A 25338-nucleotide genomic window follows, 5' to 3' on the forward strand; every position below is an offset into this window, starting at 1 on the left:
AGGTGACAGCTGTAATGGAAGAGTCACTCCTCACCCTAGCGCTACATTACACCCCTCCATGTCTTTCGCTGTCTTTTATTTCCTCACCCAGCAGCCACAGCTGGAGCCCCGTTCACTGCCGCCCCAGAAGCACCGCTCCGAAATCTCAGCTCGGCCTGCCCGGAGCAGCGACACCAGCGGCGGGCGCCGGGACTGCGCCTCCCATCAGCCCCACGCTGCCGCGGTGCTTGCCGGGACCAGCATCCCCCATCACCCCCCCTCCGGCCGTGCTGCGTTCCTCTGCCCGCGCTCTGGGACGGCATGGTGGCTGCGTTACGGGCGGTGAGTAGTGGCGGGTCGCCATCGCTCGCCATCCGCCGGCCCCGAGGGGCCTAAGGGTGGCGGGAGGAGGAGCAGGACGCTCTTGCGCGCTGCCGCGGCTGCCTGTAGAGGTGCGGTGATGCCTCGATTGCCTGCGTATGGGGATACAGCCGTGCCTCTCTCACCCCGCCATGGTGGCCGGACGCATGGCCGGGCAGCGCCGGCCCTCTCGGCGCGGGGCACACTCCTGGCACCACGCCGCGGCTCGGGCAGTGCTCGGCTCGCAGCTTTTCGACTGCGCTGGTGCTAATTCTTCCCCAGCAGTTCGTGTGGAGGAGATTTACCACAGCAGCTGGTTGAGCGGAGCCTGAGCCTTCCTGTCGTCTGGGTTCACCCTGGAGCACCCCGCGGGTCAGCGGGCCGAGCCCACGCTGCTCAAGGCACTCGAACCAAGTGCTGAAGAGAGGGCACTGGAGCCAGTGGTCCCCCGCGACCCGTGTGGTTGCTGCCCGGGTGAGGAGCCCACGCTGACCACAGAGCCAGGCACAGGCTGGAGTTTTTGGGGTGGCTCTTTGTGGTTCAGGTGTGGCTGCACTGGAAGCTGAGCTAGTGATGATAAGAGTTATCCCTGTCTGAAATGGATCTGTTCTCTGTGGAAGCATAACTCTGAGGCTCAGCATTAAAAGCACAAAGGAGCAAGAACGGTGTGCTCCATGAACTAACATTTCTCTTTCTCCATTTCAGAGCATGGCACGGTACCGAGCAAGGGTTCAACACTCACCTGCCCGGGAAGCAGATTCCTTTGCTGGACTGGTGGCAAATCTGCACCAGCTGCACAACGGTGAGTGACATCAGCATCCCTCCTGGCATAGTTCTGCCTGTCTCCTCTTGCTGGGCTGATTCTGCTGTGTCACATGATAGCCCTCTGAGGCTACTGAGAGGAGGTATAAAAGCCCAAGGGCTTGATTAATGTAATTAAGGCAATCAAGGCTGCAGCTTTGTTGCAGCTGCCACCTGAGTGTGCAGCCCTTTGCTGCCATGGAGCAGAGGTTGAAAGGCAGCACAGATGAATGGGGATTTGACTGATGTTGCTGCTCAGTAGAGCACCTGTTTGTCAGCCTGGTCAAAGATGAGCAAGAGTAGAAGGGATTAAGAAGTAGGGGGGATTGGATGACAACCCATTATGGAGACACTTGACACAGCTCATCTCATAACTGTATTTGTCACTGGAATAGGCCTAGTGAAAGAATAATTGTTCTGTTGGCCCTCCTGGAAGCGTACTGGGACACTTTCAAACTTGCATCAGGTTGCTGGGAGTGAGGAGGTGCAGTTCACATGCATCACAAGGTCACCTTGGGAAGGACAGACCCTGCAGAATCCTTCCCCAGAAGGGATGTGCCTGTCTTGAGTTTGCTTGGATGCTTTTCTCAAGGTGGACCCACAGACAATTTCCATCCTAGAGGAACAAATTAGTGTGTGCAAGAAGGGAGTTGGGTTAGGATGTTCCTGTGTGGTGATGAGGGGAAGATCTGCTTGAAGCAGCTAAAAAAGGGTCTAAACCCAGCACATTTCAGAGCCTGAGGGAGGGGAGGGTTCTAAGCAAGGATTTAGATAGCATCCACCTCCCAGAGTTTCTTGCCTCTGAGATAGCTCACAGGCAGACATGTTCCTTTGTCTCCAAGGAGCAGGTTTCTGCTGTGCACAGCATGAGACAAAAATTGACAGGCCCTGAACAGAAAACTTCCTGTCTTTAATCCTTGCTTTGTGGGTTGTTTTTTTTTTTTCAGGAATGGACAAGAATTTTTATTTGAAGTGCTGTTGCTAATAGTGTACAATGCAACTTGCATCCAGGAGAAAATGGTCCTGCAGCATCCTGGGCAGGAGAAGAGAGCAGCTGCTGAGTTGGGCTTCAAGCTGGTAAGGGAATGTCTCAGCTCTGCATGCTGCTGGCTGTTAATGTATTAATTATGTGTCAGCTCTGTAGGCAGCAGGACTTCTCTGCTGAGCAGGATGCCTGGTCTGGGAATGCTCACCAGGAAAAATCCTAGTGGTAGGAGGAACATGCCATCAGCATGTGGGTGCTATGTATGAGTTTGTAGAACCTGGGGACTTCTATAGCCAAGGGCAGAAGGGAAGCTGAGCCTGTGATGTGCTGTTATCCCTGTCTGACACCTCTACTGTGAGGGAGAAAATGTCCACTGAGGCTCCTCTAGGTCCCCTGAGCACGTCTCCTACCCTCAGGTGACCCAAGTGTCACCAGCTGGGCAAAAGCCCCCACATCTCTGCCCTGTCTTGCTGCCCTCCCAACATGTGCCTGCAGCACAGACACTGTCCCCTGCACACAAGGTTGTGCAGCACCCACCTCTGGCCAGGCTCAGTGCAGGGACTGTAACCCTGTTGGCTGTTGTCATAGCAGAGTTTAGATCTTGAAGAGCCTTGAAGTCTCTTATCCAAACAGTGAAGGGCAGTTCAGAAATGCAGCTTAATCTGGCTGGCTGTACAGTCACTGAGCACACAGAGTGTAAAAGCACTTTGTCTGGAGGGAGCTGACAGCTGCATTCTGCTAAATGATTTCATGCTTTATTTAACAGAATTTCTGTTTGTTTGCAGAAGATCTGTAATGTTCACTGACAGGCTGACCTGGCAGGCTTGGTGACAGTAGACTTCAGAAGTCAAGGTTAGTGTGTGAAGGGGGAAGGAAGGGGACTGGAACCAGTGGGCTGGTGGCTCTGTCAATACAGCTGTGTTCAAGTGGGACCAGTCCCTGGGAAGAGCTCCTGGGGCTTTTGACTTCCAAGGAGTAAGGGGGAGGCAGAGGGGGGAAGTGAAGAGGCAGCTTGACAATAGGAAAAGTAAAGCTACTGAGTGCTTTGAAAATAGAGAGGGGCAGGAATGGTTCCAGAACAAATGTTTCTAGGATTACAGCAATGCTCTGTGCTGTCTCCCAACCCTAGATGCAGCAGGGGAAAGGCTGTTCTGGGATGGGTGTTGCTACTGGGAACCCTGTGTAAGGCCCACCTGCACTGAACTGCTGGCTCCACAGTGCTCAGGGCCTCCTGCAATCACATCATGAGTGAGTTCCCAAGGAAGCCAAGGAGAACTTGGGTGCTAGTGGCAAGTTTTTGTCCCCTGAGACCTGTACTCAGTGCTAATCAGGAGCGTTCCAGCTGGCAGTTGCTTTGCTCTGACACTGCTCTTTTTTTTTCCCCCCTAGGACCTGATCTACAGCTGGCTGGGGGAAGGAGTGGTTCCCTGCTGCCTTGTAACAGAATAAAATCAGTTATGGAAAATCTTCAGAGCTGAAGCTGGTTTTGGGGTGTTTTTTTTTTAAAAGATTATGTACTTAAATGGTTTTGAGCAGCAGAAAGAGTTCTGGGTTAAAACCCTTTCTGAAATTGCAGCAGATGTGAGCTTACCCTGCACAGCAGAACCTGCTCCTTCCTGATACCCAAAAACTCCAGTGTCTGCAGGTGCTGAAAGGTGAGGAAAAGCAATTCCTGGTAACTGTGACAAAGCTGCTTGTGGTTAAGCTCAGGCTGGGGACAGGAATGGTTCTTGCGGTCTGCTTGAAAGCTCAGAGATAAGGGAGAAGGAGGGAGAGGCAGCAGCAGCAGCTGCCTAGCCATCAGGTTCCTTGTCTGGTAAGCCCTTGAAGTATTGTGTGATGAATTCCAGGGCCAGGCTACACCCTTCACTGGAAAACTTCCCTTTTAAGATGGGAAAGTAGGGTAGATGAATGGCTCCTGGTGTGCACAAACAGCTCTGCCCATGGGCTGGGTGGGATTCCTGGCAGGATGTGGGCACTGAAACCTCTGCAACTCTGATTGCCATGGTCAAGGTCACCTGCATGAGCTGTACTGAGGCTTGGCCAGAGCTGGTTTGAGGAGGTTTTGGTGCTCCCTTGATCAGGTGACGTGAGGATCAAGCTTGTTCTTGTCATGAAAGAGTTTTTTTCTGAATGCTTGTGAATAAAAAACAGGCCAGACAGGCTGCCTTGGTGCCATTGTGAGGTGGCTCTGATGTGAACAAAAGTTAATTTGAGGCCTGGGAACACAAGATGGGCTTCAAGCTAGAGATTACATCTGAACAATTTTACAACCTAACCTGGAGTGCTCCTGTGAACTGGCTGAAAGCAGCCTGTGGGGAGCTGGAGGGGGTGTAGAGGCTGCCTGGCTCCTGGCCAGGATCTCTCTTGCCATCTGCAGTAAATTGTTCCTCCCCAGGTGGGAGAGGGCTGTGCTTGAGCTGCTCCCAGAGATCCAGCATGGTCTCCATGGTTCTACCCCACTCCCCTCCCAGCCTCTGGGGCTGTTCCCCAGTCTACAGCTCCTCTGCTGTGGGCCACTGAAGGTTCTCACCCACCACCCAGTTCATCAAAACAACAGAAAGGCATAAAAGCAACCAACCACTCAACATTTATGGTACGACACAAAGTGGGAAGATGTCTCCAATTGCACCACTCCCTCTCCTGTGCTGTACCAGCCCTCAGGCTACCACCCCCTGCAGGAGCCAGCCTACTCCATGGGTTGTCCTTGGCAGCACTGGCTTATGTGGGACAGCTGAAAGGTTCAGGACCTTCACCTCCCTTGTTTCTGTGGTGATTATTATTTAGACTCATACAACAAGCAAACAGGTTCCTCCTTTTGCTGTCCTCTCAAAGCACTTGGAGGCCACCACATGGTCCCTGTGCAAGAGAAACCCAACAAGCCCTCTACCAGACACCTGGGCTGTAGGCCAGCTCTCATCTCTGCTGTGCTCCAAGGCCAGCTGCCTTGCTGATGTCCCAGCTGAGCTGCAGTAACCCTACTCCTGAGGGCTTTCAAAAGCTTTCTTTCAAAACACCGTGACCTTAGGAATGGGAAGAAGAGAGGACACCCCTCTGTCTGTCACAGCCACACCACTGCCTCTGCTCTTGATGATGGAGAGAGGGAGTAGCATGTGTGCACCCAGAGCTGGCTGGAGGTCAGCCTTTCTGCAGTCTGGGAGGGAGGTGTTCTCCAAACACATCACCTTCCTGTGAGCTCATCTAGTCTCCAGTCCAAGAGCATCATGCCTGTTGTCATCCCACCATGGTGATGAGTGTGATGGCAAGGTGAAGGGCATTGCCCAGAGAGGTCTCCACACATCTCCAACGTCCTCTGGCAGCATCACCTTACCCCTCCTGTGCTTCACAGGAGCCACTGCTGCCCCACAGCCATGTTCATGGAGCTAGGAGGTCACAGCCACATGCCTTGGTGCTTCTTGGTGCCCCAAAGGTCCATGTTCAGTCACACTGAACCATGAAACGTTGCTGAAGATCCCTGAAGGAAATGCAGCATTTCTCTACCAGCTTCAGCCCCTTAACCATCACTCCACCACCAGCTGCAGCGTGGTGGGTCTGCTTTGTGGGCTGGCTGGGTGGATGAGGAGAGCCCTCAGGAGGAAAGTGGCCTTCAGGAAAGAGAAGAAGAGCCACAGGAGTCCTTGGCTTTGCCTCCATGGGCAGCCACCCGGCCTCACCGCTGGTAGAGGGTCATGATCCCTGCCCGGTGCAGGCTCCGCCACAGCGCTGCCTCCAGCATCATGTCATGGTTGGCATAAAACACCAGTGGCTTCTTCTCTGTCTCGTAGTAGTGGTCTGAAAACTCCTCATAGTTGGAGGTGATGAACCCATAGGCACTGACCTGGGAGGAGGGAGGTGGGACAGAAGGCAAAGGACAGGGTCAGGGTTCCACCTCGGGTGCTCCATGCCCCACTCTCCTGGCACAGGGGTGGTACACTCAGGACAGCCACCAGGACATGCCAGTCCACCCAGGCAGCCTTACAACAGCTAGTCACAAGTCCCTGGCAGCCAAAGCAAGGGGGATCTCCCTGTCCCCAGGAGGGAGGGGGTCCTGTGGGCTCTCACCTGGTCGCAGGTGTGGAGGGCAGTGAGCAGCATGAGCGCGCCGGTGCTGGGCATGTAGAGAGAGCCATACTGCATGTCCAGCAGCTCTGACCGCAGGAACCTGCCAGCAGACACAGCTGCTTGGGGTGGGCTCACAGCTGGCAGGGGCACCCTCAGCCCCAGCACCACACCCAGCATCCAGCCTGCCCCCACCGGTGCCGCCAGTGCCCAGTAAGGAACCGCAGAGCTTGTGGATTCTCTGAGGGCTGCTGTGAAGGTTCATGGATTCATGGACTGGTTTGGGATAGAAGGACCTTAAAGATCCAACTCTCCTGCCACGGACAGGGACACCTTCCACTAGACAGCTTGCTGGAGGCCTCAAGGTTCAGCCCATTTGCTGCAGGCTGTCAAAAGGCAGCTCTCTGCTGTTTGAAGTCATCCCACCCCAGGTGTCTGCTCCCATCACCAGTAGGAGATGCCAAGCCCTTTGGGCCCTACCTCCCACCCTGTCCCAGTGGGAAGGGTTTTGGGAATGGGAGGCAAGGTGAGCACCAAGGTGAGGTGTGGGAGGGGACATGAGCTGTGCTGCAGTGAACAGGAGTGGCAGAGGACAGGTGCCTCTGCCTTGTTTCCTCTGCAGAGAGCAGGGTAGAGGTGGGTCCAGTGCCTGGGGAAGGGCTGGGACTGATGCTAGGCAGCCACTGGTCTGTACTGGAGAGAGCAGTGGTGGGAAGTGGTTGGTGAGAGCCCAGCCTAGAGCAGAGCAGGAGCCCTGATCCTCATCATCCTCACCTCGCTGTGAGGTACTGCAAGAAATCTGGATGCAGCAGCTTGAACTTCTCTGCAGATGCCTCGGGTCCAAAATACTTCTGTGGCCTGCAGCAGGGTGAGGAGAAGGGCAGGATTTGTGTCATGGAAGTCCCACAGCTGCTTGGGCTTTGTCCCACCAGGGACAGCTGTGGGATGAGACCAGGTAAGTCATGCTGCCTCTGGAGCATCACTGAAGTGCTGGAGAGATCCTGGGGGCTACTCACTTGTCACCCTTGTCCGAGCCCTCGGGGACTGCTCTGCCCTGGATGGCCGATTTCAGCATGAGGTAGTCTCGGATATCCGAGGGGATGAAGATGTACCTCAGGTCCTGCGGCAGGGACACGGGCATGGCACTTGTGGGGGCTTTGGGGCACCACCTGTGCCAGCAGGGCAAGGACTGAGGGTTCTTGAGAGGGTGAGAAGGTTTGGAGGGCAGTTTGGGTGTCTCACCTTGCCCTGTGGGATCTGGGTGAAGCCATACTCCTCGTAGGCAATGAGGGAGTTCTTCATGGTGTTCACCGTGAAGCCGTAGAAGGAGACCTTGGTCCCCACGTCCTCCTCGAAGCCCTTGATCACGGCGCCGTTGAGCCTGCAGACAAAGCAGGGGATGCGTGCCCGAGGCCTGCCTCTGCCCAGCACCCAGGGCCCCATCCTGCCCGGGTGACCTGCCCACACCTGAAGACCAGGTCGTGCTCGTCGATGGCCCTGCCCTGCCGCGAGCCGTTGAGGATGCCACCGTTGCCCACCACGGCGCAGCGGACGCAGCCCCCGGGGAAGCTGCCCCTGTCGAAGAGCTGCCTGTTGGCAGAGGCGTTGAGGAGCTGCAGGGTGCTGCCCACCACTGGAAGAGAGCAGGATGGGACTGGGTCAGTGGCAAGACGAGCAGCAGCCCACGCTGTGTGCCTGAGAGTGCAGCAGCACAGCCAGGAGCAGCCCAGGGAAGAGCTCACACTGTCCTCATCCTCCAAGAGAGGCTCTGCAGGTGGCACTGGAGGGATGCCAGCCAGTCCCAGCTCCCCCACATCTGGTGTACTCATAGAATGGTCCAGGCTAGAAGGGACCTCCAAAGGTCATCCAGTCTGACCTCTCTGCACTCAGCAGGGACATCCCCAACTAGATCAGGCTGCCCAGAGCCCTGTCAAGCCTCACCTGGAATATCTCCAGGGAAGGAGCCTCAACCACCCCCCTGGGCAACTCAATGCAGCCCTCCATGTTCCTAAGCCTCCAAATAGAGGCCACCACAGGCTGTGCAAGGCATGGAGACAACACCCACACAGCTCCAGCCCTGCAGTATGCTGTAGATTCTGGGTGTTTAATCCACAGGGCAGACAAAATTGCCCTTTCCAAAACAAATCTGGTGGGTATTCTGTTTAGAGGAATTAAACTTCAGCTCTTCTTAAGGGAGGTTGTGGATGCCCCCTCCTTGGAGACCTTTAAAGCCAGGTTGGATGAGGCTTTGAGCAACCTGGGCTGGTGGGAGGCATGGCAGGGGGTCAGAACAAGATGATCTTCCAACCCAAACCATCCTATGGATCTATAGATGCCACTGCCCATGCTGGCCATGGCCTCTCCTGACAATGTCTCTTTGCAGCTGCCACCAGTTGGCTCAACCCTGCTGTTCCCAGCACCTCCCAGCCCAGGGACTGAAGCAGGCAGCTGCTGGGCAGAGCAGGCAGTGGGTTTGGGGCAGGAAGGGAAACGATCTGCAACAATGGCCTGGGTTGTCCGAGCTCCTGCAGCCCCAGTTCATAACCACACACACAGTGGAGCTTTTATTCAGGGGAAATGTCACAAGATGCAGCAAGTGACATTTGCAAATTCATCCCCTCCACCCTGGCTGGCCGAGTGGGAAGAGATCAAGGTTCCTGGCTGCTCTGCAGGGCTTCTCTGCCTGCTCCATGCCTTCAGTACCCTCTGCTGGGTTCCTCAAGCTGCCCTCTCCCTCCTATTACCCCTCCTTGCCCCATGTGCTGCCACCCCCATCCTGGTCAAGTCCATACCTGTGTGGGGCAAGCCCTGCCAGCCATAGGGGACGTGTCGTGTCTTCAGCCTGTCCCAGGTGTCTGGGGTGAAGTGCTGGTCCCACATCAGCACGGGGGCGTCGAAGCGGAAGATGTCCCCAAATTTGGGGTCTGCCTTTGCTCTGGCCATCACTGAGCTGAGGCAGGTGCTGGGCTGGAGGGGAGGAAAAGACCTTGGTTCAGTCTCTAGCCTGAATCTACCTTCCCTCTGACATCTCCACCCCTCAGTAGGCACCAAGGAGATGAGAAACCCAAGGACAGAAAATGCTCCTTGCCCATCACATGTTCTGCTGGGTCACTGAGGCAGGGCACAGCCTCATGCTTTGGCTTCCAGAACACCCTTTACTACCCAGCTCCCTGGGGCTGGGAGCACCAGGGCTTAGAGTCACCTGAAAGCATGAACCCCATGAGAGATTCAGCACCAGATGGTGCTGGCTCCAACCTTCACATCAGGGACTTGCTCAGGGAGGTGCTGCAACCACAGTAAAGGGGCTTGGGGAGACCCACACTGTGGACAGAGGAGGGACAAAAAGCCCCTTCCAGACCACTCTGCTCATTCTCAGCTTCTCCACACAGACTTTCAACCCACAAAAGCCAGCAAGGAGGGGCACTGGGGACACTGGCCACACTGTGCTAAGCATTACCTGCTCTCTGCTGGGCTTGGGCTCCTCCAGCTCACTGGAAGGCCTGAAGAACTTCCCCCTGGAAAGGGAGAAACATACAGCAAAGTTAAAATTCCATCACTTGGGCACTGGTGAACCCTGCAGTGGGCAGGGGAGGGTCTCAACCCTTCCCCTCTTACCTCTCCAAGCCACCTCCAAGAGCCCACCTGCGGCTGCCAGCTCGGCGCCACGTCCCCGACGGAGCCAGCACCAGCGGCTCTGGCTGCAGCAGGCTGGGAGAAGAAGCCAGGGAGACATCAGCTGGGAAGGTGACTTTGAGCCCCCACACTCTGACACCCCTCACCTGGTTGAGCCCTGGGGCAGGACCATGTCACCTCCACCCACCTCCCTTCCATGTGTTTCTGCAAGTGGATTGCCACGGATCTGCAACACCTTGGGTCTGTACACAGAGCAGCTGCTGGCTTCTGCGGGGTTCCACCTCCAGGACCCCCCCCCCATGTACCAAAAACTGCACCCAGCTCAGCCTGCAACCTTGGAGGGGGACCCTGCTGTGACCTCCTTGGCTTTTCCCACCATCCCACCTTTCCCAAGCCCAAGGGGAATGGAGCTGGGACAAGCTGGGCAGGTCAGCAGGGCATGGTTAGTTTCCACACTGGAGAAGCAAAAGGTAACTGGGGTCTGGATGCTCTTGGGGTCTGCAGGACCTCCCCTCTGCCACGGGGCCAGCTGGGACATGCTCTGATCCTTTGTTCAGCAGTCAGGGACAGAGGTAGAGGTTTCCCATCTCAGGGTGCCCTGAGCCCCACGGGGCCAGACAGAGCAGACCCAGCCTGCGGGGGGCTGTGTGGGGCTGGGGATGGGCAGGGTCTGAGCCTGGCAAGCAGGAGGTGGGAGCCCACCGGAGGGGAACAGGCTCCCATTCATCCCCACACAGAAGGGCCCTTCAGAGCCCCCCGGCGCCGCCTCCAGCCCAGGCGGCAGGTGCCCAGGGCAGAAGGAGGGCATTGTGGAGGAGACAAGGGCCCCCTTGTCATGGGATCTCTGCCTGGGAGCCCGGCACAGGTAGAGGCAGGTGGGGAGCGGAGCTCTGCCTCCCCCCCGGCCCCCGCCGGCGCGACCGGCATTGGGTTTCCATCCCTGCCGCGGCCCCTGCCGACACCAGCACTGCCCACAGCCCTGCCCAGGAGCAAAGCCAGACCCATTTGCCACCCAAACCCCGCTCCATGCCACCTCGGGGGCACAGCGTGACCCGAGCAGACAGCCCAGTGCCTTGCCCAGGGGCTGGAACCTCTCCCTCAGGCGTTGATGGAGCATCAGGAATAAGGAGGCTCTAGCCCCAGCTTCTTCCTCGTATATCCCAGCACCGTGCAGGAAATGCCAGGGGTGAAGATTCCCCCTCCCCCCCCGCCAGGGCTGTCAGCATTGCTAGCACTGCCAGGCAGCTTTGTAAATCCAGACAGTGCATCTTGCCTCGGTGTCCCATAGTAAAACAGCTCCCCAGCAAAGGCTGCTGCCCTGAAGAGCCCCCATCATCCAAAATGTCCATACTCCAGCCCAGGGGCAGGGGCCCCTGCTTAGCCCTGCCCCATGGCCACATACTGACCTCCAAACATATGCAAGAGCCAGCCCCTTGCATACAGGAGTGCTGATGCCAGGGCTGGCCCCACAGCTGGGAGAGGGGTTGGGTACAGAGATGCTCCCACCTGTCCCTGCAGCCACCAGCTCATCCCTGAGCTCACCCCAGGAGCACCCAAGATGGAAGAAAGGAGAGAGGACACAGCTCCAGGACAATCCACCAAGGTGGAACTGATCCTAGGGAGGTGCTGGAGCTGCAGCTTTCTGCAGGACCTTTCTGCTGTTATCACTGGGAACATCTGAGTGAACCCAGCCTGACCAAGCTGACCTGCTCCCTCAGCTCATGGCCAGGAGCAGAACTGCCCCAGCAGGGTCTGTGCAGAGCGAGGCACTGCCTGGGGCAGGCCACCCAAAAGCTGTGTGAGACCTGCTGGTTATGGTGGTGGCTGCTCTGTCAGCCCCCTCCTGCCAGGCACAGACAGCACAACCTGGGCAGAGCAAAGCTCAGCCAGGCTCAGCCATGCCATAGCCTGACAGCAGCTACAAGCAGAGCTCTGCATGCTGAGCCTGCTTAGCTGCAGGGAACTGCCCTGGGATCTCCACAGAGCTCACCTCAGAGAGCTGCCCCAGCCCTGTGTGCTTCCTCCATCTCACAATGCAGGAGATCCATGGTCTACAAGCCTCAGCAGCAGGAGATTATCAATGCTAGCAGTACCCAAGTAACAGAAAAGGCACTGCTGGAGTGCTGACAGTTGGACTTGATGATGTTAGAGGTCTTTTCCAACCTTAATGAAGTTATGAGCCTAGGAAACCTTCCTGCTCCAAACCCAGCCCCAACTCCTGCAAAGCACTGAGCTTCCTGCAGCTCATCCTGCACACAGAGCCCCCACGTTGGCCACTCACCCTCTGGCTAGCTGCAGAGACACAGCCCATCACCAAACCCCAAAAGTCATCACCTTCACACAGGCCCATGCTGCCCAGGACCCACATCCAAACAGACTCTCTGAGCCCTGCTGCCTCCACAGCCCTTCCCCATCAGGCTCATGAGCCCCAGCTGCACATCCCTACAAATCCCTGCCCACCCAGCCCCTTCCCAGCCATCCAAGCTGTTCCACTCCTGCTGCTTCTTCATAGGACAGTTTTGGTTGGAAGAGACCTTTAAGATCATGAAGTCCAACTGTTACCCCAGCATTGCTAAGCCACCACTAAGCCATGTCCCTCAGCACCACATCTCAATCCCTCCAAGGACTGGGACTCCACCACTGCCCTGGGCAGCCTGTTCCAGGGCCTGACAACCCTTTTGGGGAAGGAATTGTTCCTAATACCTTGGTGCAAACTCTTCCCTTCCCCTTTTCTGGCTCATCCCAATGCCTGCAGGACAAGGCAGAGACCCAGGTACTGGCAGTGGGAGCTGCTGTGCCACTTTCTGAACTGCCAGGGCTGCTGTGGAAGCACCCAGGGCAGCATGAGGGATGTCAGACCCAACTTTGCTCAGGGGGGGCTGCAGGGAGGTGGGCACAGACAGCCCAGCAGGTTGGCTCCTGATTATGTTCAGCTGGAGCTGGGACCCACTTCCATCCATGGTCAAACATGGTGCATGGCACTGCCCATGGCTTCTTGCAGGACTTGTGCTGACCTGACAAACTCAACCCCAGTGTCAGCACCTCCCTGCACTCTTCCCAGCTGCAGGTGATGGAGTCAGCTCCCCAGCAGACATCCTGGCTGCGACTGCTGCCTAAAGCCTGCCAGGGAGGATGTGGGGCAGCCAAGTCCCTCCACCAAACAGCTCAGCAGCTGTTTGGGAAGCCAAACACTTTGACGTCACCCTGCCAGGATGTGGCAAAGCACCTCGTGATGCTTGGTTGACTCAGAAGATGACAACCCTCCCCAGGACCAGCCAATTCACAATGGGGCTCTGGGGAAGGAGTGGCTCCTGGCTGCCCTGGGCACAGGCCTGGGCATCTGAGCCAGCCCAGCCTGGGTGCGTGGCAGTCACAAATATGACGTCTTTGGTCCTCCGCTTCCGGAAGATAATTGTGTGTGCCAGGCTTGTGAGCACACACTCCTCCTTATCTTCTTGTGAGCAAACACTCCCAGGGCCCCTCACAGATGTTGGATGGAGCTGAAGAAGCAACATGAAGTCGCTCTGGGAAGGTGTTTGCTCCATCCCATCCTGAAGGGCCAAGCTCCAGAAAGCTTCTTCCCCCCGGTGCAGAGCCAGAGCGGCACGGCAAGGCTGGGCTGAGCTCCAGGGGCTGAGCTCCATGGTCCCATCTGCCCTAATAATGAAGCCATGAGTGGTGCCAGGGCTTCAGAGAGATGGCTTGGCAGGGAATGGGATGGGGCTGTGCCCAGCAGAACCCCAGGGCCTCACCACAGGGTGGCCAGGTCTGTGGGCACAGCGCATTTCAGTCTCCTCCATAGGGCACACACCACTGCCACCAGCTTTGTGCTGAACTGGAGGGGGACTTGGCACTGCTGTATCTCGCCCCCAGGTGAGTTGGTGTTGGCAGCAGCAGCCAGCATCAACTTGGGGGTCAGCTTCCTCCTGGCCCCCTTCATCCCCCCCACATGTCAGCACAGAGACACTGCTCACACAAATCTCCCTAGTGAAACATGGCCTCCTACACCAGTGTGAGCATCACAGAATCAATAAGGTTGGAAAAGACCTCAAGGATCATCAGAGTCCTACCTGTCACCCAAGACCTCATGACTACTAAACCATGTCACCAAGTGCCACATCCCCTGACCTCCTTTTCTGTACCAGTGCAGGCAGAGCAGGAAACCTGCTCTCTGTGATGGCTCCTCAGCCCTGAGAGACACCAGTGCCCCAGTTTCACTCCTGGACCCATCCCTGTGTCCTTTGGCCAGGCAGCAGCAGTTCCTCTGGGTGCAGGGTTCAGGCAGGAGAAGCAGCAACCATAGGGCAGAGTGTCTGTAAACACAGGGAACTGGAGAAACCACGACTTGCTCTGGCTGGGGTCAAGCTTTAGTGGTTGGAATAAAGCCAAGAGGAAAAGTCCAGAAGAGCTTTGGAGCTGGGCACCTTGCCCTGGGCTGCAATCTAGGGCTGGATGAGTTGACTCTTGGTCCCATCAGTCACAGTGCAGGAGCCTGGGCTGGCTCTGCAGTGGGGTACTGGCACTAGGGCACACCCAGGCAGGGTCACCAGTGGCTGAGCTACCTGCAGCCTGCCATGTGCTGGGAGGAAGCTGCTCCTGCCTCCCAGATCCCATACCATGGGTCTCCTTTCCACCCTGCTCCTGGGGTGAACCATGGACCTTGTGCCAGAGTACAGCTGGTTCCCATACCCAGCTCCAGTGAGGCCCCTGGGCATGTCCTGCTGCCCTCGTGGGCCTCAGTTTCTCCTCTCATGGTCATCAAGCTCTTTGTGAAGAGCTGCTCCACACCCCAGCTGTGACCTGCCCTGATTACCATTTGGAATGGGCTGCTGCTGGCACCACTGCCCACCCAGCACAGCCAGGGTGCAAACAGCCACCTCTGTTCAGACTGCTGGGGACAATTCTGCTCCAGGAGCCCAGCAGGAGAGGCCCTCTCTGCCCTGGGCAGGACTGGAGTGGGCAAGAGCCTCCAGCTCCCAGGTGGAGAAGAGAGACGACCTGGAGCCCAGGGCAGCCCAGCCAGCTGCATCCCAGCAACTCTTAGTGCAAACCTGGCTGCACTTAGCTCCCAGTGCAGAACCAGCTCTGGTCCCCACAGCATCCTGCACTCCTGGGCAGCACAGCTGAGCTCTGCCACACCAACGGCACCCAGGAGCACCCAGAGTGGAGGAGATGGACACCCGCAGCACCTCCTGCTGATGCTCACAGGAAGGGACGGTGCTGGTCCTGCAGGCTCCTTCACACCCTGTCCACCCAGCCACACTTCCCGGGGCTCCCCTGGGGGACCCCAGCACCCTCAGGCACCGGGGCACTCAGGAAGGGGTTTGGGGAGCCTGGAGGATGAGGGGAAGGCACCGAGTCCTCTCTCCACACAAACAACGTGATGCAAATTGCTGGAGATTGGGAGATGCTGCTGCTCCTGGGAGTTTGCAAGGGGTGGTGAGGAGCCCCAGGGATCTGAGTGGGCTGTAGGCAGTCATGGGGGGGATCACTGCAGCTCCATGAGGGCCAAACCTCCCCCCACGACAACCAGACGGCTCCGGTGTTAAATCAACCCAAGAGGGACACATGGGGCTGGCAGAGGGGCTGGCTGCCTGCTGGAGAGGTTTGTTCCTGCTGGGGGCAGAGCACCCTCAGCCCTCCCGGGCCCCTGCAATGGTTCCTGTGCACTGTGATGGGCTGAACCCAAGTGGGACCCCCTGCAGCTCCCCACGGTCCCAGGGTCCTGCTCTGGGCACCCCTGGGCTCAGCCGGGGTCCATGGGCAGGAGCCGGTGCCCAGGACACCTTGTGGGGCAGACAGAGCCTGCTGCCAGCACGTTTCTCAAGCCAGCAACAACCGGGGGCACAGCTGGGGGAACCTGCACTAAGGGGCCCACACCGGCACCCCGATCCGCCCTCCCCAGCGCGGTGCCTGTCACCTCATGCTGGATTTGCGCATCCCTGCCTCCCGCCGCCCTCCCCGTGCCCCCCTCACCTGGCTATGATCCTCTGGCTGGTGGGCGACTCCACCGTCGCGTAGTAGTGCCCGTAGAGGAGCAGGGAGGATGTGAGAGCTGCCAGGAGCAGAAGGCAGAGCCGTTTCCAGTGCGGGGACCCCATCCCGGGCACTTCAGGCGGCGGAGGAGCGCAGGCAAGCGGGAGCCAGTGCTGCCTGCAAGGGACCCTGCAAACTTCCCAGCCCTTTTCCTCGCCCGGTCCAGTCCGGTCCGGTGGACACCGGCACCACTCTGGCCTGGCTCCGTCCTGCCCTGGGTGCCCAGCTGCACCTTGGAGCAGGCTGGGATATTCCTCCGGAGCGGTGGGAGGGAGGGTGTGAGCCGGAGGGAGGAGGCACCAGGCTGACTGGTTCAGACTTGCTGGGGAAAAAAAAAAAAGCACTTTTGAGCTGCCTTTTCTCCAAGCTGAGGATTAAACATTTACTCAGACCAGCAGGGAAATGTGCTTTTTTTGGCCTTCTTTTGCATGCCACCCACCCACCTAGAGCGCACAAAGCACGGAGGTTCCCCTTTTCCTCTAACTTTCTGGGTCGGTTCAACACGTGTCTCATCCTCGGCTCCTTCACCACCAGCATCTCCGAGCCTGCCCGGGGGGTTCGCTGTCGATTGGGGCTTTAGCAGAATCTCCAGGCTCCCAAGGGAAGCTCCGTTGCCGGGCTGCCCGATAGCAGCCCCACGGCACACCCCCGCGCCGGGTACCTGCTGGCAGCTCCGTGGCACACACCTGCACCGAGTCAAAGCCGCTGCTACCGGAGCAAACCTGGTGGAGGATGCTGGTGGGGTGCTGCTGCCCCAGCCCTGGCCGCTTTCTGTCTCGACAAGGTGGTTTTGCGGCAAACCGACCCATTCAGGGCTTTGTGCCCAGTTTGACAAACAGTTTGGGTTGGGAGGAAGGAAAAAGAGGTTCGGAGGGTTCGGGGCGGGGGACATCCGAACATCTGAGGGAGAGAAATGTTCAGCTTCGCTTTTGAAAGAATATTTCTGTGCTGCTTTAGCTAAACTGATTGACCAAAGGAAGCAGCTCTGCCACCCAAAACGTCGAGTGCAGCGCGGGAAGGGGCTGGGGAAAGCAAAGAAGCCTGTTCAAGAGATCTGCAGTGATTTTGGGGGTGTGGGGATTTTTAGGAAGCCGCCAAAGACAGAGAGCAGCAGCATGGTGAGCCCTGCTCCGTCCAAAGCCCGTGTCCGCAGTTCCCCGAGGACCCACAGCATGCCACCGCCCCAGGGTGTCACCCAGCCCCTCCTCAAATTCCTGCTGTTGTCATTCAGAACCAGAAAGCCGGGGGGCAAAGCCCATTCCTGCTCCCACCTCCCCAGGCTGCACTTCCCCCCAGCCACCCCCCACTTCCACTTCTCCCTCAGCGGCATGTTTCCAACGGCGCTGCTCCTTCAACGGAAGATAAATGGCACAATAATTTCATGGGAGTTTATCCCAGTCCCCATTTCCTTGTGTTATTTGCAAGCCCCTCAGTTGCCAGCCCTGATCCCGCAGGAATTTGGGTTGTGTGACAATGGCACATCCGCAAAGTGCCCAGGGTGCGTTGGTGGTGATATCCTGGTGTGAACAGGAGAGCTGGGACTGGCAGGGGTGGCTGCATTGGCCCTGGCCCACCGGAATAAGTGGACATTGGACCTGGGTCACCATGACAAGAGGGCAGCTAGGCTGGCCTTAAAGAAAACTTAGAGGGAATAAGGGGCTGGGGAGCTGTGGCAGGCAGGCTGGGCACAGGGTGTCTCGGGGAAGCAGAGGAAGGGCAGGAGAGGACAGACCATCACCACGTGGGCACCAAGGGATGATGAAATCAAGCCTAAAGCTCAGCTGGAGCTAAAACTAAAAAAGGAGGAGCAGGAAGAGGAGTCACCACGTACCCCGGCAGGAAAGGGCAGCTCAGAGAAATGTGGGTGCACTGGTGGGAGAATTTAATGCCTGTTGTCTCTATCTGTACAGCCTGCTCCCAGCCCTGGGGTACCAGCATCACCTAGAAGACTTAGGGCCAGCAAAGGTGGCTCAAAGGTCCTGGAACCCGGAATCTGTCCCCAGCTGGTGTAACTTGTGGATCACCCTTGCTGGCTCTGGCACACTGGATTCACTCCGTGTGACCCAACCACCTCTCCTCATGTGCTCTCAGCTCTGGCCCTTCGTTAATCATAGCTAATTATTAGCAACTGTTCTAATAAGAAACAGGGGGGAGGTGTAGCAAGGCTCAGTCCTGGCGGCAGGCAACTGATGGTCCGGAGCAAATGACCTGGGGGAAGCCAGGAATTTGGCACCCAGGGACATTTATGGCCCAATTATGCAAAGGCTGGTGAGTGGCAGCCCTGGTGCATTTGGCCAGGGGGAGGGAGAGAGGAGCTGGTTCCTTCACTCCCCACTCCTCCCTCTGTTTCCTTGATGGATGGCTTTCTTCTGCTGGGTGTTTTTCAAAGGGGTGAAAATGAGATGCACAGTTCTTCATCTGCTCTGCTTGTTCTGTGCTACAATGCATTTTGGCCCATGCCCCAAAATTAAGTGGTGCTTATTTAGGAGTTAGAGAAGTGTGAAAACCCTTTGGGATGACAGTTGCCAAATAAAGATCAGGAAAAGAACAGAGAAGAAACTACGATGAAAAAACAGCAAGTAGCATTTTTAGCTGGGGCTTTTTACTCCAGCGATTACTTCTTGGAAACAAATCCCAAGCTGTCCACAGGGCTCGAGGAAGCAAGAGGAAAGAAAGCACATTTGGCACCAGCTGGCTGTTGGCCAAGGGTTGGTGGAGGAAAAGCTTGTGGTCTTTGCCATGATGAACTGGCCAGCTGGGAGGAAAAGATCTCCCCCAGAGGGATTTCTAGATCCATACCAGTTTGTTCAGCACAGGTCAGAGATGTGCTCAGGAAAGTGCCAAAAATCTGCTCGTAGGAAATTTCCCTGAAACACAAAGCCTGGCCCTGAGAACGTGTGGCTGTGTCAGCCCTGCTGGGGAACACAGGGCCATATGGCTGCCTGCAGAGAGGCAGGGCCACCCCATCCTGCAAACCCCATCCTGCAAACCCATCAGCTGCCTGCCTAGAGGCAGGGCCACCCCATCCTGCAAACCCCATCAGCTGCCTGCCTAGAGGCAGAGCCATCCCATCCTGCAAACCCCATCCTGCAAACCCCATCCTGCAAACCCCATCAGCTGCCTGCCTAGAGGCAGGGCCATCCCATCCTGCAAACCCTGTCCTGCAAACCCCATCCTGCAAACCTCATCAGCAGATGTCTCAGGAGGCTGACACACAGCCCCTTCCCAATGGGGAGGGCAGAGCAGCGAGAGCTGGCCTCTGCCAAACTCCTTCTCGCCATGTTCCCTGCAGAAATGGGGTCAGCAGGAGCTCCTGCCTGCACTTGTGCTGCCTGGGCGGTGCCGTGGGTGCTCCCCTGATGGTCTTCACTTGGGTTTTTAGGTGGCACTGCAACCAAAGTCGGGAGGTGGATGTTTGGATGTGGGGAAACTGAGCCCTGTCATTGTGCCAGTCTGGCAGGAGGTAGCCCATCAAGGAATCACAGGATCAACCAGGCTGGAAAAGACCTCAGAGATCATCAAGTCCAACCTACTACCTAACACCTCCTGACAACTAAACCATGTCTCCAAGTGCCACATCCAATTTTTTTTTTAAACACCTCCAGGGATGGTGACTCCACCACCTCCCTGGGCAGCACATTCCCATGGCCAATTACTCTTTCTGTGAAGAACTTTCTCCTCACCTCCAGCCTAAACCTCCCCTGGTGCAGCTTGAGACTGTGTCCTCTTGTTCTGCCACTGGTTGCCTGGGAGAAGAGACCAACCCCCACCTGGCTACAACCTCCCTTCAGGTAGCTGTAGACAGCAATGAGGTCTCCCCTGAGCCTCCTCCTCTCCAGGCTGAACACCCCCAGCTCCCTCAACCTCTCCTCACAGGGCTTGCACCTCATTGCCCTTCTCTGGACATATTCAAGTATCTCAATGTCCTTCTTAAACTGAGGAGCCCAGAACTGGACACAGGACTCAAGGTGTGGTCTAACCAGTGCGGAGTATAGGGGAAGAACTTCCCTGCTACTGCTGGCCACCCTCTTTCTGATGCACACCCTTTAGTCTGCCCCTGCCCCCTGCAGCTGCAGGGAGGTCCTGGGGATGAGCCCTGGGCAGGGGTGGCAGTAGGAGGTTTGTGCTGAGTGGCTGCCCTCGGCGTGGCCGGGGCCCAGCCCGGCTCTTATCACAGACATGTCTGCACAAGGCAGAGCTGTTGGTCAACCCTGGACCGTTGGTCAGGTGAGATAAGCTGAACACACAGTCTGAAGGCCATCCCCTCTCTGCCAGGCAGCCCAGGAGTCCCAGGTTATGCCATGGAGGAATGCAGAGCTGGGAAACGCCTTGGAGCAAAGATGGTGATGGCACAAACCCTGCCGTCCCTTTTTCCTGCTGGATCTCAACCAGGGGGAGCAGATGTGGACTGATCCTGCCCTGCTCTCAGCAGCCCCTGAGGTCTACTGAAACACAGGAGTGGTCTGCTCAAAGTCACATGAGCCCTGCAGGGGGTCACAGAATCCTTTTGGTTGGAAAAGACCTCTAGGATCATCAAATCCAACAGTTAACTGAGCACTGCCAGCTCTCCACTAAGCCATGTCTCCCAGCACCACATCTCACAGCTTCTGAACATCTCCAGGGATGGGGACTCCATCACTGCCCTGGGCAGCCTGTTCCAGGGTTTGACAACCCTTTTGGGGAAGAGATTGTTCTTCCTGTCCAACCTAAACCTCCCCTGGTGCAACTTGAAGTCGTTTCCTTCTCCTATTGCTCATCTCTTGAGAGAAGAGACCAACCCCCACCTGGCTCCAGCCTCCTGTCAGGGAGTTGTAAGGAGCAATGGGGCCTCCCCTCAGCCTCCATTCCTCCAGGCTAGACAACCCCAGCTCCCTCAGCTGCTCCTCTCAGGACCTGTGCTCTAGACCCTTCACCAGCTTTGCTGCTTTTCCTTGGACACCCTCCAGCACCTCAATGTCTTGTGGGGATTGTGCCAAGGTCTGTCCTTGAAGCACACAGCTGGGGAGGAGGGGACACTGTCCCTAAGGGTGGGTGGGCACCAGCCCCTTGTTCACCTGTGCAGTCCCACCTGATGCTGTATGGTTGCTGAGGGAGCCTTGGGATATCCTCAGGACCCAGCAAATGTCTTTCCAGGGCTGGATCAGGCCAAGCTGAGAAAGCCCTACAGCACCCAAGGTCCTGCTGCTTGGTCTGGAAGAGGAATCCAGACCACCGCAGCCCCTCGGCGTGGGAAGCAGAGGCTGCTGCACCCCCAGGAGCTGTTTGCCTGCAGGGCCCTGCCCCAGCACCTGGAGATCAAAGGCTCGCTGCAGGGGAGGTCATCTGCTGCTTTTTGCACAACAAAGCCATGGGCTGCTCCTTTATCTCGTTCTCCCTCCCCCATTATCAATAGTTTTTCTGGTCCGACTGGATTTCCCTGCTGCCACATCCCCAACGGAAAGAAAAGGTCCACACAGTGGAGGTGAGGAGGGTGAACCCCTCACCCCTGAGCAGCAACGGCTCCAAACCTCTGCAGATGGGGACAGAAATTGCTGTTTATGTCAGTGACCAGCACAGGGAGCTTGTGCTGACCTGGAGTGGGCACAAGCCTGTGCCACACTCCCACAGTGCCCAGTCAGCCACTGGTGTCCAGCTCTGGCTGCTCTGTGTCTTGGCTTCTTGCCTGGGAAGAAGAGTGGCTCCCCCCAGAGCCTGGCTGGGTTTGGCCTTGGCTTCCAGCACCAGCAGACATCCCAAGCCCCAGCAGACATCCCAGGACATGGTGGTGAGTCCATCTCACCCCTGTCCCTGCTCAGCCCAGGCTCTGGAGAGCAGGTTGGGCTGAGCTGGAGCAGGAGCAGGAGCAGGAGCAGGAGCAGGAGCAGGAGCAGGGAGGAAACGAGCTCTGCACCACCCATTCATTCATTCAGGAGATGCATCCCCACCCTCCAGCACATCAAGTCCCTATTTGCTTCCTCCTGCTTTGCCCCAGCCCCTGCTCAGGGGTTAGTGCCTGTGAAGGTGGAGCAGGACATGGTCCCTGCTTCTGCTGGGCAGAAGAGTGCTCACCACAAAGAGGGAAGGGATGGAAACCAAACAAAAGATCTGAAGCCTTGCCAGGAAGTTGGCACCACGAGAGCTGCTGGTTCACAAGTGGATTGGTTTCCCACAACCTGGCAGGGGACATCTAAAGGTTGTTAACTCCTGGGGAGCATCAGGAGGAGCTGGGCACAGCTGTGCCCCTGGCTCGTGGTACTCACCAGCAGCTTCCCCCAGAGCCAGGGCTGAGGCAGCAGCAGCTTCATGGACACACCACTGTGCACTTCCTCACCAACCCAGAGCTCTCTGCTTCAATCTGGCAGATGCTGGAGCTCCTGGCTGACAGTGGGTGTTGTGTCCCCAGATGAGGAGCAGTCACTGTCTGAGGCATCCCCCAGGATGTCAGACCTGATGCCACCCTCAGGTCTGTGCTCCTGCTGCCCCCAGCACCATGCCACATCACACAGGGTGAGGCTGCACCTTGGCACAGGCTTTGCAGCTGCAAGAGTGGCACTTGGAGGTACCAAACCTGTGCCTGTCCCTACAGACCCTGAGGAGCTGCTGGGCCACCAAACCTCAGGCAGGTGAGGGTTAGGACACTGGGGACAACACTGCCGCAGCGTGGGCAGCTGCAGGGCTGTGTGGCACTCAGCCTGTGCCAAACCTGGATGTGGCAGACACAGCACCATGCTGACAGGTCCCTGAACAGGAGCTGCCACCTGCTGGCACTGGGACAACCCTGCTGGCCTGCCAGCTGCAAGGTTCTGGATGGGGACATCTGAGGTGGCCCAGTGCTATGGCACTGTCTGCAGGACTCACCCAGCCCCCCAGTGTTGGTTCTCACCACGGGTGCTCCAGCTGTAGGTATCTTCTATGGGCTCTGCCACACTAGCTGATGCCAGGCTAGAGGCTGGCTGGGCAATGCCACCTCCAAACCCTCTGCACTTCCCATAGCTGCTCCAGACCTGGTGCTGCAGGTGGCTCTGGTGAGATGCTGTAGGGGATGTGTCCCTGTTGTGTCACACCTTGGCCAGCCTGTGGTGGGATGGGATGCCTTGGAGCACGGGGGACAGGAGCAACTTGAGGAGGTGAAGGGGACCACCAGGTCAGAGCCACTTTTCTGGGGCCAGAGAGGATCAGGGTTTGAGTTTGTTGGCAAACTGCAGACCACAGCAAAGGTTCTTCTGCAGCCAAGGTCACCTCTGATAACATCAAACTACACCAGCTGAGGGGAAAGCCTGGGGAGAACAGGCTCTGCTGGCGGGAAAAGCCTCCTGGAAAGTTTCTTTCCTTGACTCTGAGACACCTCAGCTGCAGGGAGGAGCTGGGTGCTGGGGGCTGCCAGCCCAGCCCCAAAGCCTCCTCGCCCACTGTGATCCTGTTGCTTGGCAGGACTCAGCACCATCCCACTTCCCAGAGGAGATGGAAACAAAGAGGGAGGAGGGGGAAGGGAAAGGGTGTAAGAAAAACTTCTTCCAACTTCTTGGGAAGAGAAAAGCCCCATTCAGGCAGGAAGAATGCCTGTGTGGAGCTGGTCACTAAGCAACCCACAGCGATCTGGTATGGCCTGGTGCAGGGAACAAAGCTGCCCTGCTGCCACCAGGAGCCCAGCTGAGGGAGGGCTGCAGGGCCTGGGGACAGGGGACAGCAGCCATACACAGCCACCACCACAGGCTGAGCCACCTAGCAGGCTCCAGAGCTCCTGGGTACTGCCAGAGTGTGTCCCCAGTCAGCTTCAGAGGGGGACAAGCTTCCATCAGGTTCCTCCTACGTGCAGAGGTTGGTTGCTGCCCAAGGAGGATTTCTGGTCTGCTCACACAGGGCTATGCACATCATTCCCAACACTTATGCCAGACAACTCCCTGCTCCCAGGGGCTCTGCAGGGCTTGTATGGGCAGAGCAGCTAATGCAGGCTCCACCCTCTCTCAGGCAAGCTGAATTCTTCTCTTATCACTGAGAGGGGTTTGTCCCTTGCAAGCCAGCCCAGGAGACACAAGAACCTACCTGTGCTCTTGCCAACAGAAGGGAAAAAGGGACAAAGGGAACCAGGCCTGAGCAACCCTGCTGACAAGCCACCCTGGAATGCCTCCCTTGGGGCCTGGGGGAGTCCCTGCAGATGCTGTTGCCCCCAGCAGGAATGCTGCACAACAGGAAAACCTCTCACAGCCAGAGCAGGTCCATCGGGACCAGTCAGGGGGCAGCTGGGCTCCAAGCCTGAGCCTGATGAGCCCAGGGGGATCCACTGGACCTGCCTGGAGTGCTTTTTGCCTGCAGGGTGTCCTGAGGGGGACAGCCAGCCCTTCAGGCTTTTGTCTCCAGCATCTACCCGGAGAGCAGTGGCTGGGACAAGGACAAACTCACCAGGTGTTTGCCCACTTCCTCAGGGCAGGGTTTGGCCAGCTCTGATCCCCATCCTGCAAGGTGAACGAGTGGAGGATGCTCAGGTGTGGCCACACAGGCTGCAGGGAACACTCCCTGCAGAGGGAGTTATTGTCATTAACACTCAGTCCTGCCCTGGCCCACACCTCAGCCATTAAGCAGCAGCTTTGGACTCACACTGAACAAAGAAACTGAAAAATCAGCTTGGCCAAAGCAGTGCCATTTATTTTGCCTGCTAAACCCCCTTCAGAAGGGCTGCCACTGGGCTCCTCTCAGTGTGGTGGGGGACAGGCACTCCAGCCAGCAGCAGGGACGGAGAGCATCCCTCACTGGACTTGGAAAGCTCCTACCTCCCCCAACAGGAGGACAAACACAGTGCTCCAGGCACAGCTGGGAGCCAACTGTGCCAAAACCCAATTAAACAAGGACTTGGAACCTCAGGATCATGGCAGTGTTCACACATCCTGCAGAGAGGGGAGGGCCTGAGCAACAGGCACTGAGTCCTGTGTGCCTGCTGCACCACAGAGAGCATTTATCTGCCCTTGAGCTGATGGTGGTTCCCCTTTGGAGGTGTCATGATGAGGCCATGCTGTGGAGCAGAACTGAGACTCATCCTCTCTCACCCAGAAGTTCCCAGTCCATCCCTTTCATCCGCAGGGAGCAGAATGAGAGCAGCACCTCCAGGAATGAAGTCAACCTGAGACAGGATCTGTGTGTCCACTCCCATCCACTGGCTGCTGAGGGAGCTTCCTTAGCCAGTATGTGATGGACACCACTATTGGAGAGGATCCACCCAGAACAGGAGCAGCTCCAGCCTGAGGAGCACTCTCCTTGCAAAGAGAGAAAACCTGGATGAAGATGCAGGACACTGGACCATTGGCTACCTAGATTCATCCTGGGTTCTCCTCTCCCAGCATCAGTGTCACCAACATTCTTACAGCACAGCCAGATGGGAGTTTTTTTGTGGATGTGCTGCATTTTCTTTGCTGTTTCTTCTGATCTGTAGCATTTGCACACTGGTAGAAACATTGTGAGAGAACAGAGGTGGCTGAAGGAGGGAAATATCTTTTTAGGGATGAAGCACGCCT

At 57.2% G+C, this 25338-nt stretch overlaps 1 protein-coding gene and 1 non-coding gene across 2 annotated transcripts; one reads left to right on the forward strand and one right to left on the reverse strand.

Moving 5' to 3' along the window:
- The first annotated feature begins 901 nt into the window (after window positions 1–901).
- LOC128976757 (small nucleolar RNA R38) lies at window positions 902–977 on the forward strand. The gene has a single exon (XR_008489393.1). It is a non-coding gene; the product is annotated as a small nucleolar RNA R38 (small nucleolar RNA).
- A 4818-nt stretch (window positions 978–5795) lies between these two features.
- ST6GALNAC2 (ST6 N-acetylgalactosaminide alpha-2,6-sialyltransferase 2) lies at window positions 5796–15918 on the reverse strand. Its single transcript, XM_054393980.1, has 10 exons — window positions 15794–15918; window positions 9800–9892; window positions 9642–9699; window positions 8977–9151; window positions 7652–7817; window positions 7427–7565; window positions 7201–7304; window positions 6959–7042; window positions 6188–6287; window positions 5796–5963 (listed from the first exon to the last, which is right to left on the reverse strand). Exons 1-10 carry the CDS (start codon window positions 15916–15918, stop codon window positions 5796–5798), a joined length of 1212 nt encoding a protein of 403 aa, XP_054249955.1.
- Between the last annotated feature and the right edge of the window lie 9420 nt (window positions 15919–25338).

The sequence above is a fragment of the Indicator indicator genome, chromosome 29, assembly GCF_027791375.1.
Source record: "Indicator indicator isolate 239-I01 chromosome 29, UM_Iind_1.1, whole genome shotgun sequence".
Classification (NCBI taxonomy): domain Eukaryota; kingdom Metazoa; phylum Chordata; class Aves; order Piciformes; family Indicatoridae; genus Indicator; species Indicator indicator.

Excerpts from the sequence above, each read along its gene's own strand:
- ST6GALNAC2 (XM_054393980.1), bottom strand. The coding sequence starts at position 15,918 with ATGGGGTCCCCGCACTGGAAACGGCTCTGCCTTCTGCTCCTGGCAGCT. Across the intron at positions 7,566-7,651 it reads GAGCACGACCTGGTCTTCAG|GCTCAACGGCGCCGTGATCA; the intron begins GTGTGGGCAGGT and ends CTTTGTCTGCAG. Across the intron at positions 7,043-7,200 it reads GGCTCGGACAAGGGTGACAA|GCCACAGAAGTATTTTGGAC; the intron begins GTGAGTAGCCCC and ends ACCCTGCTGCAG.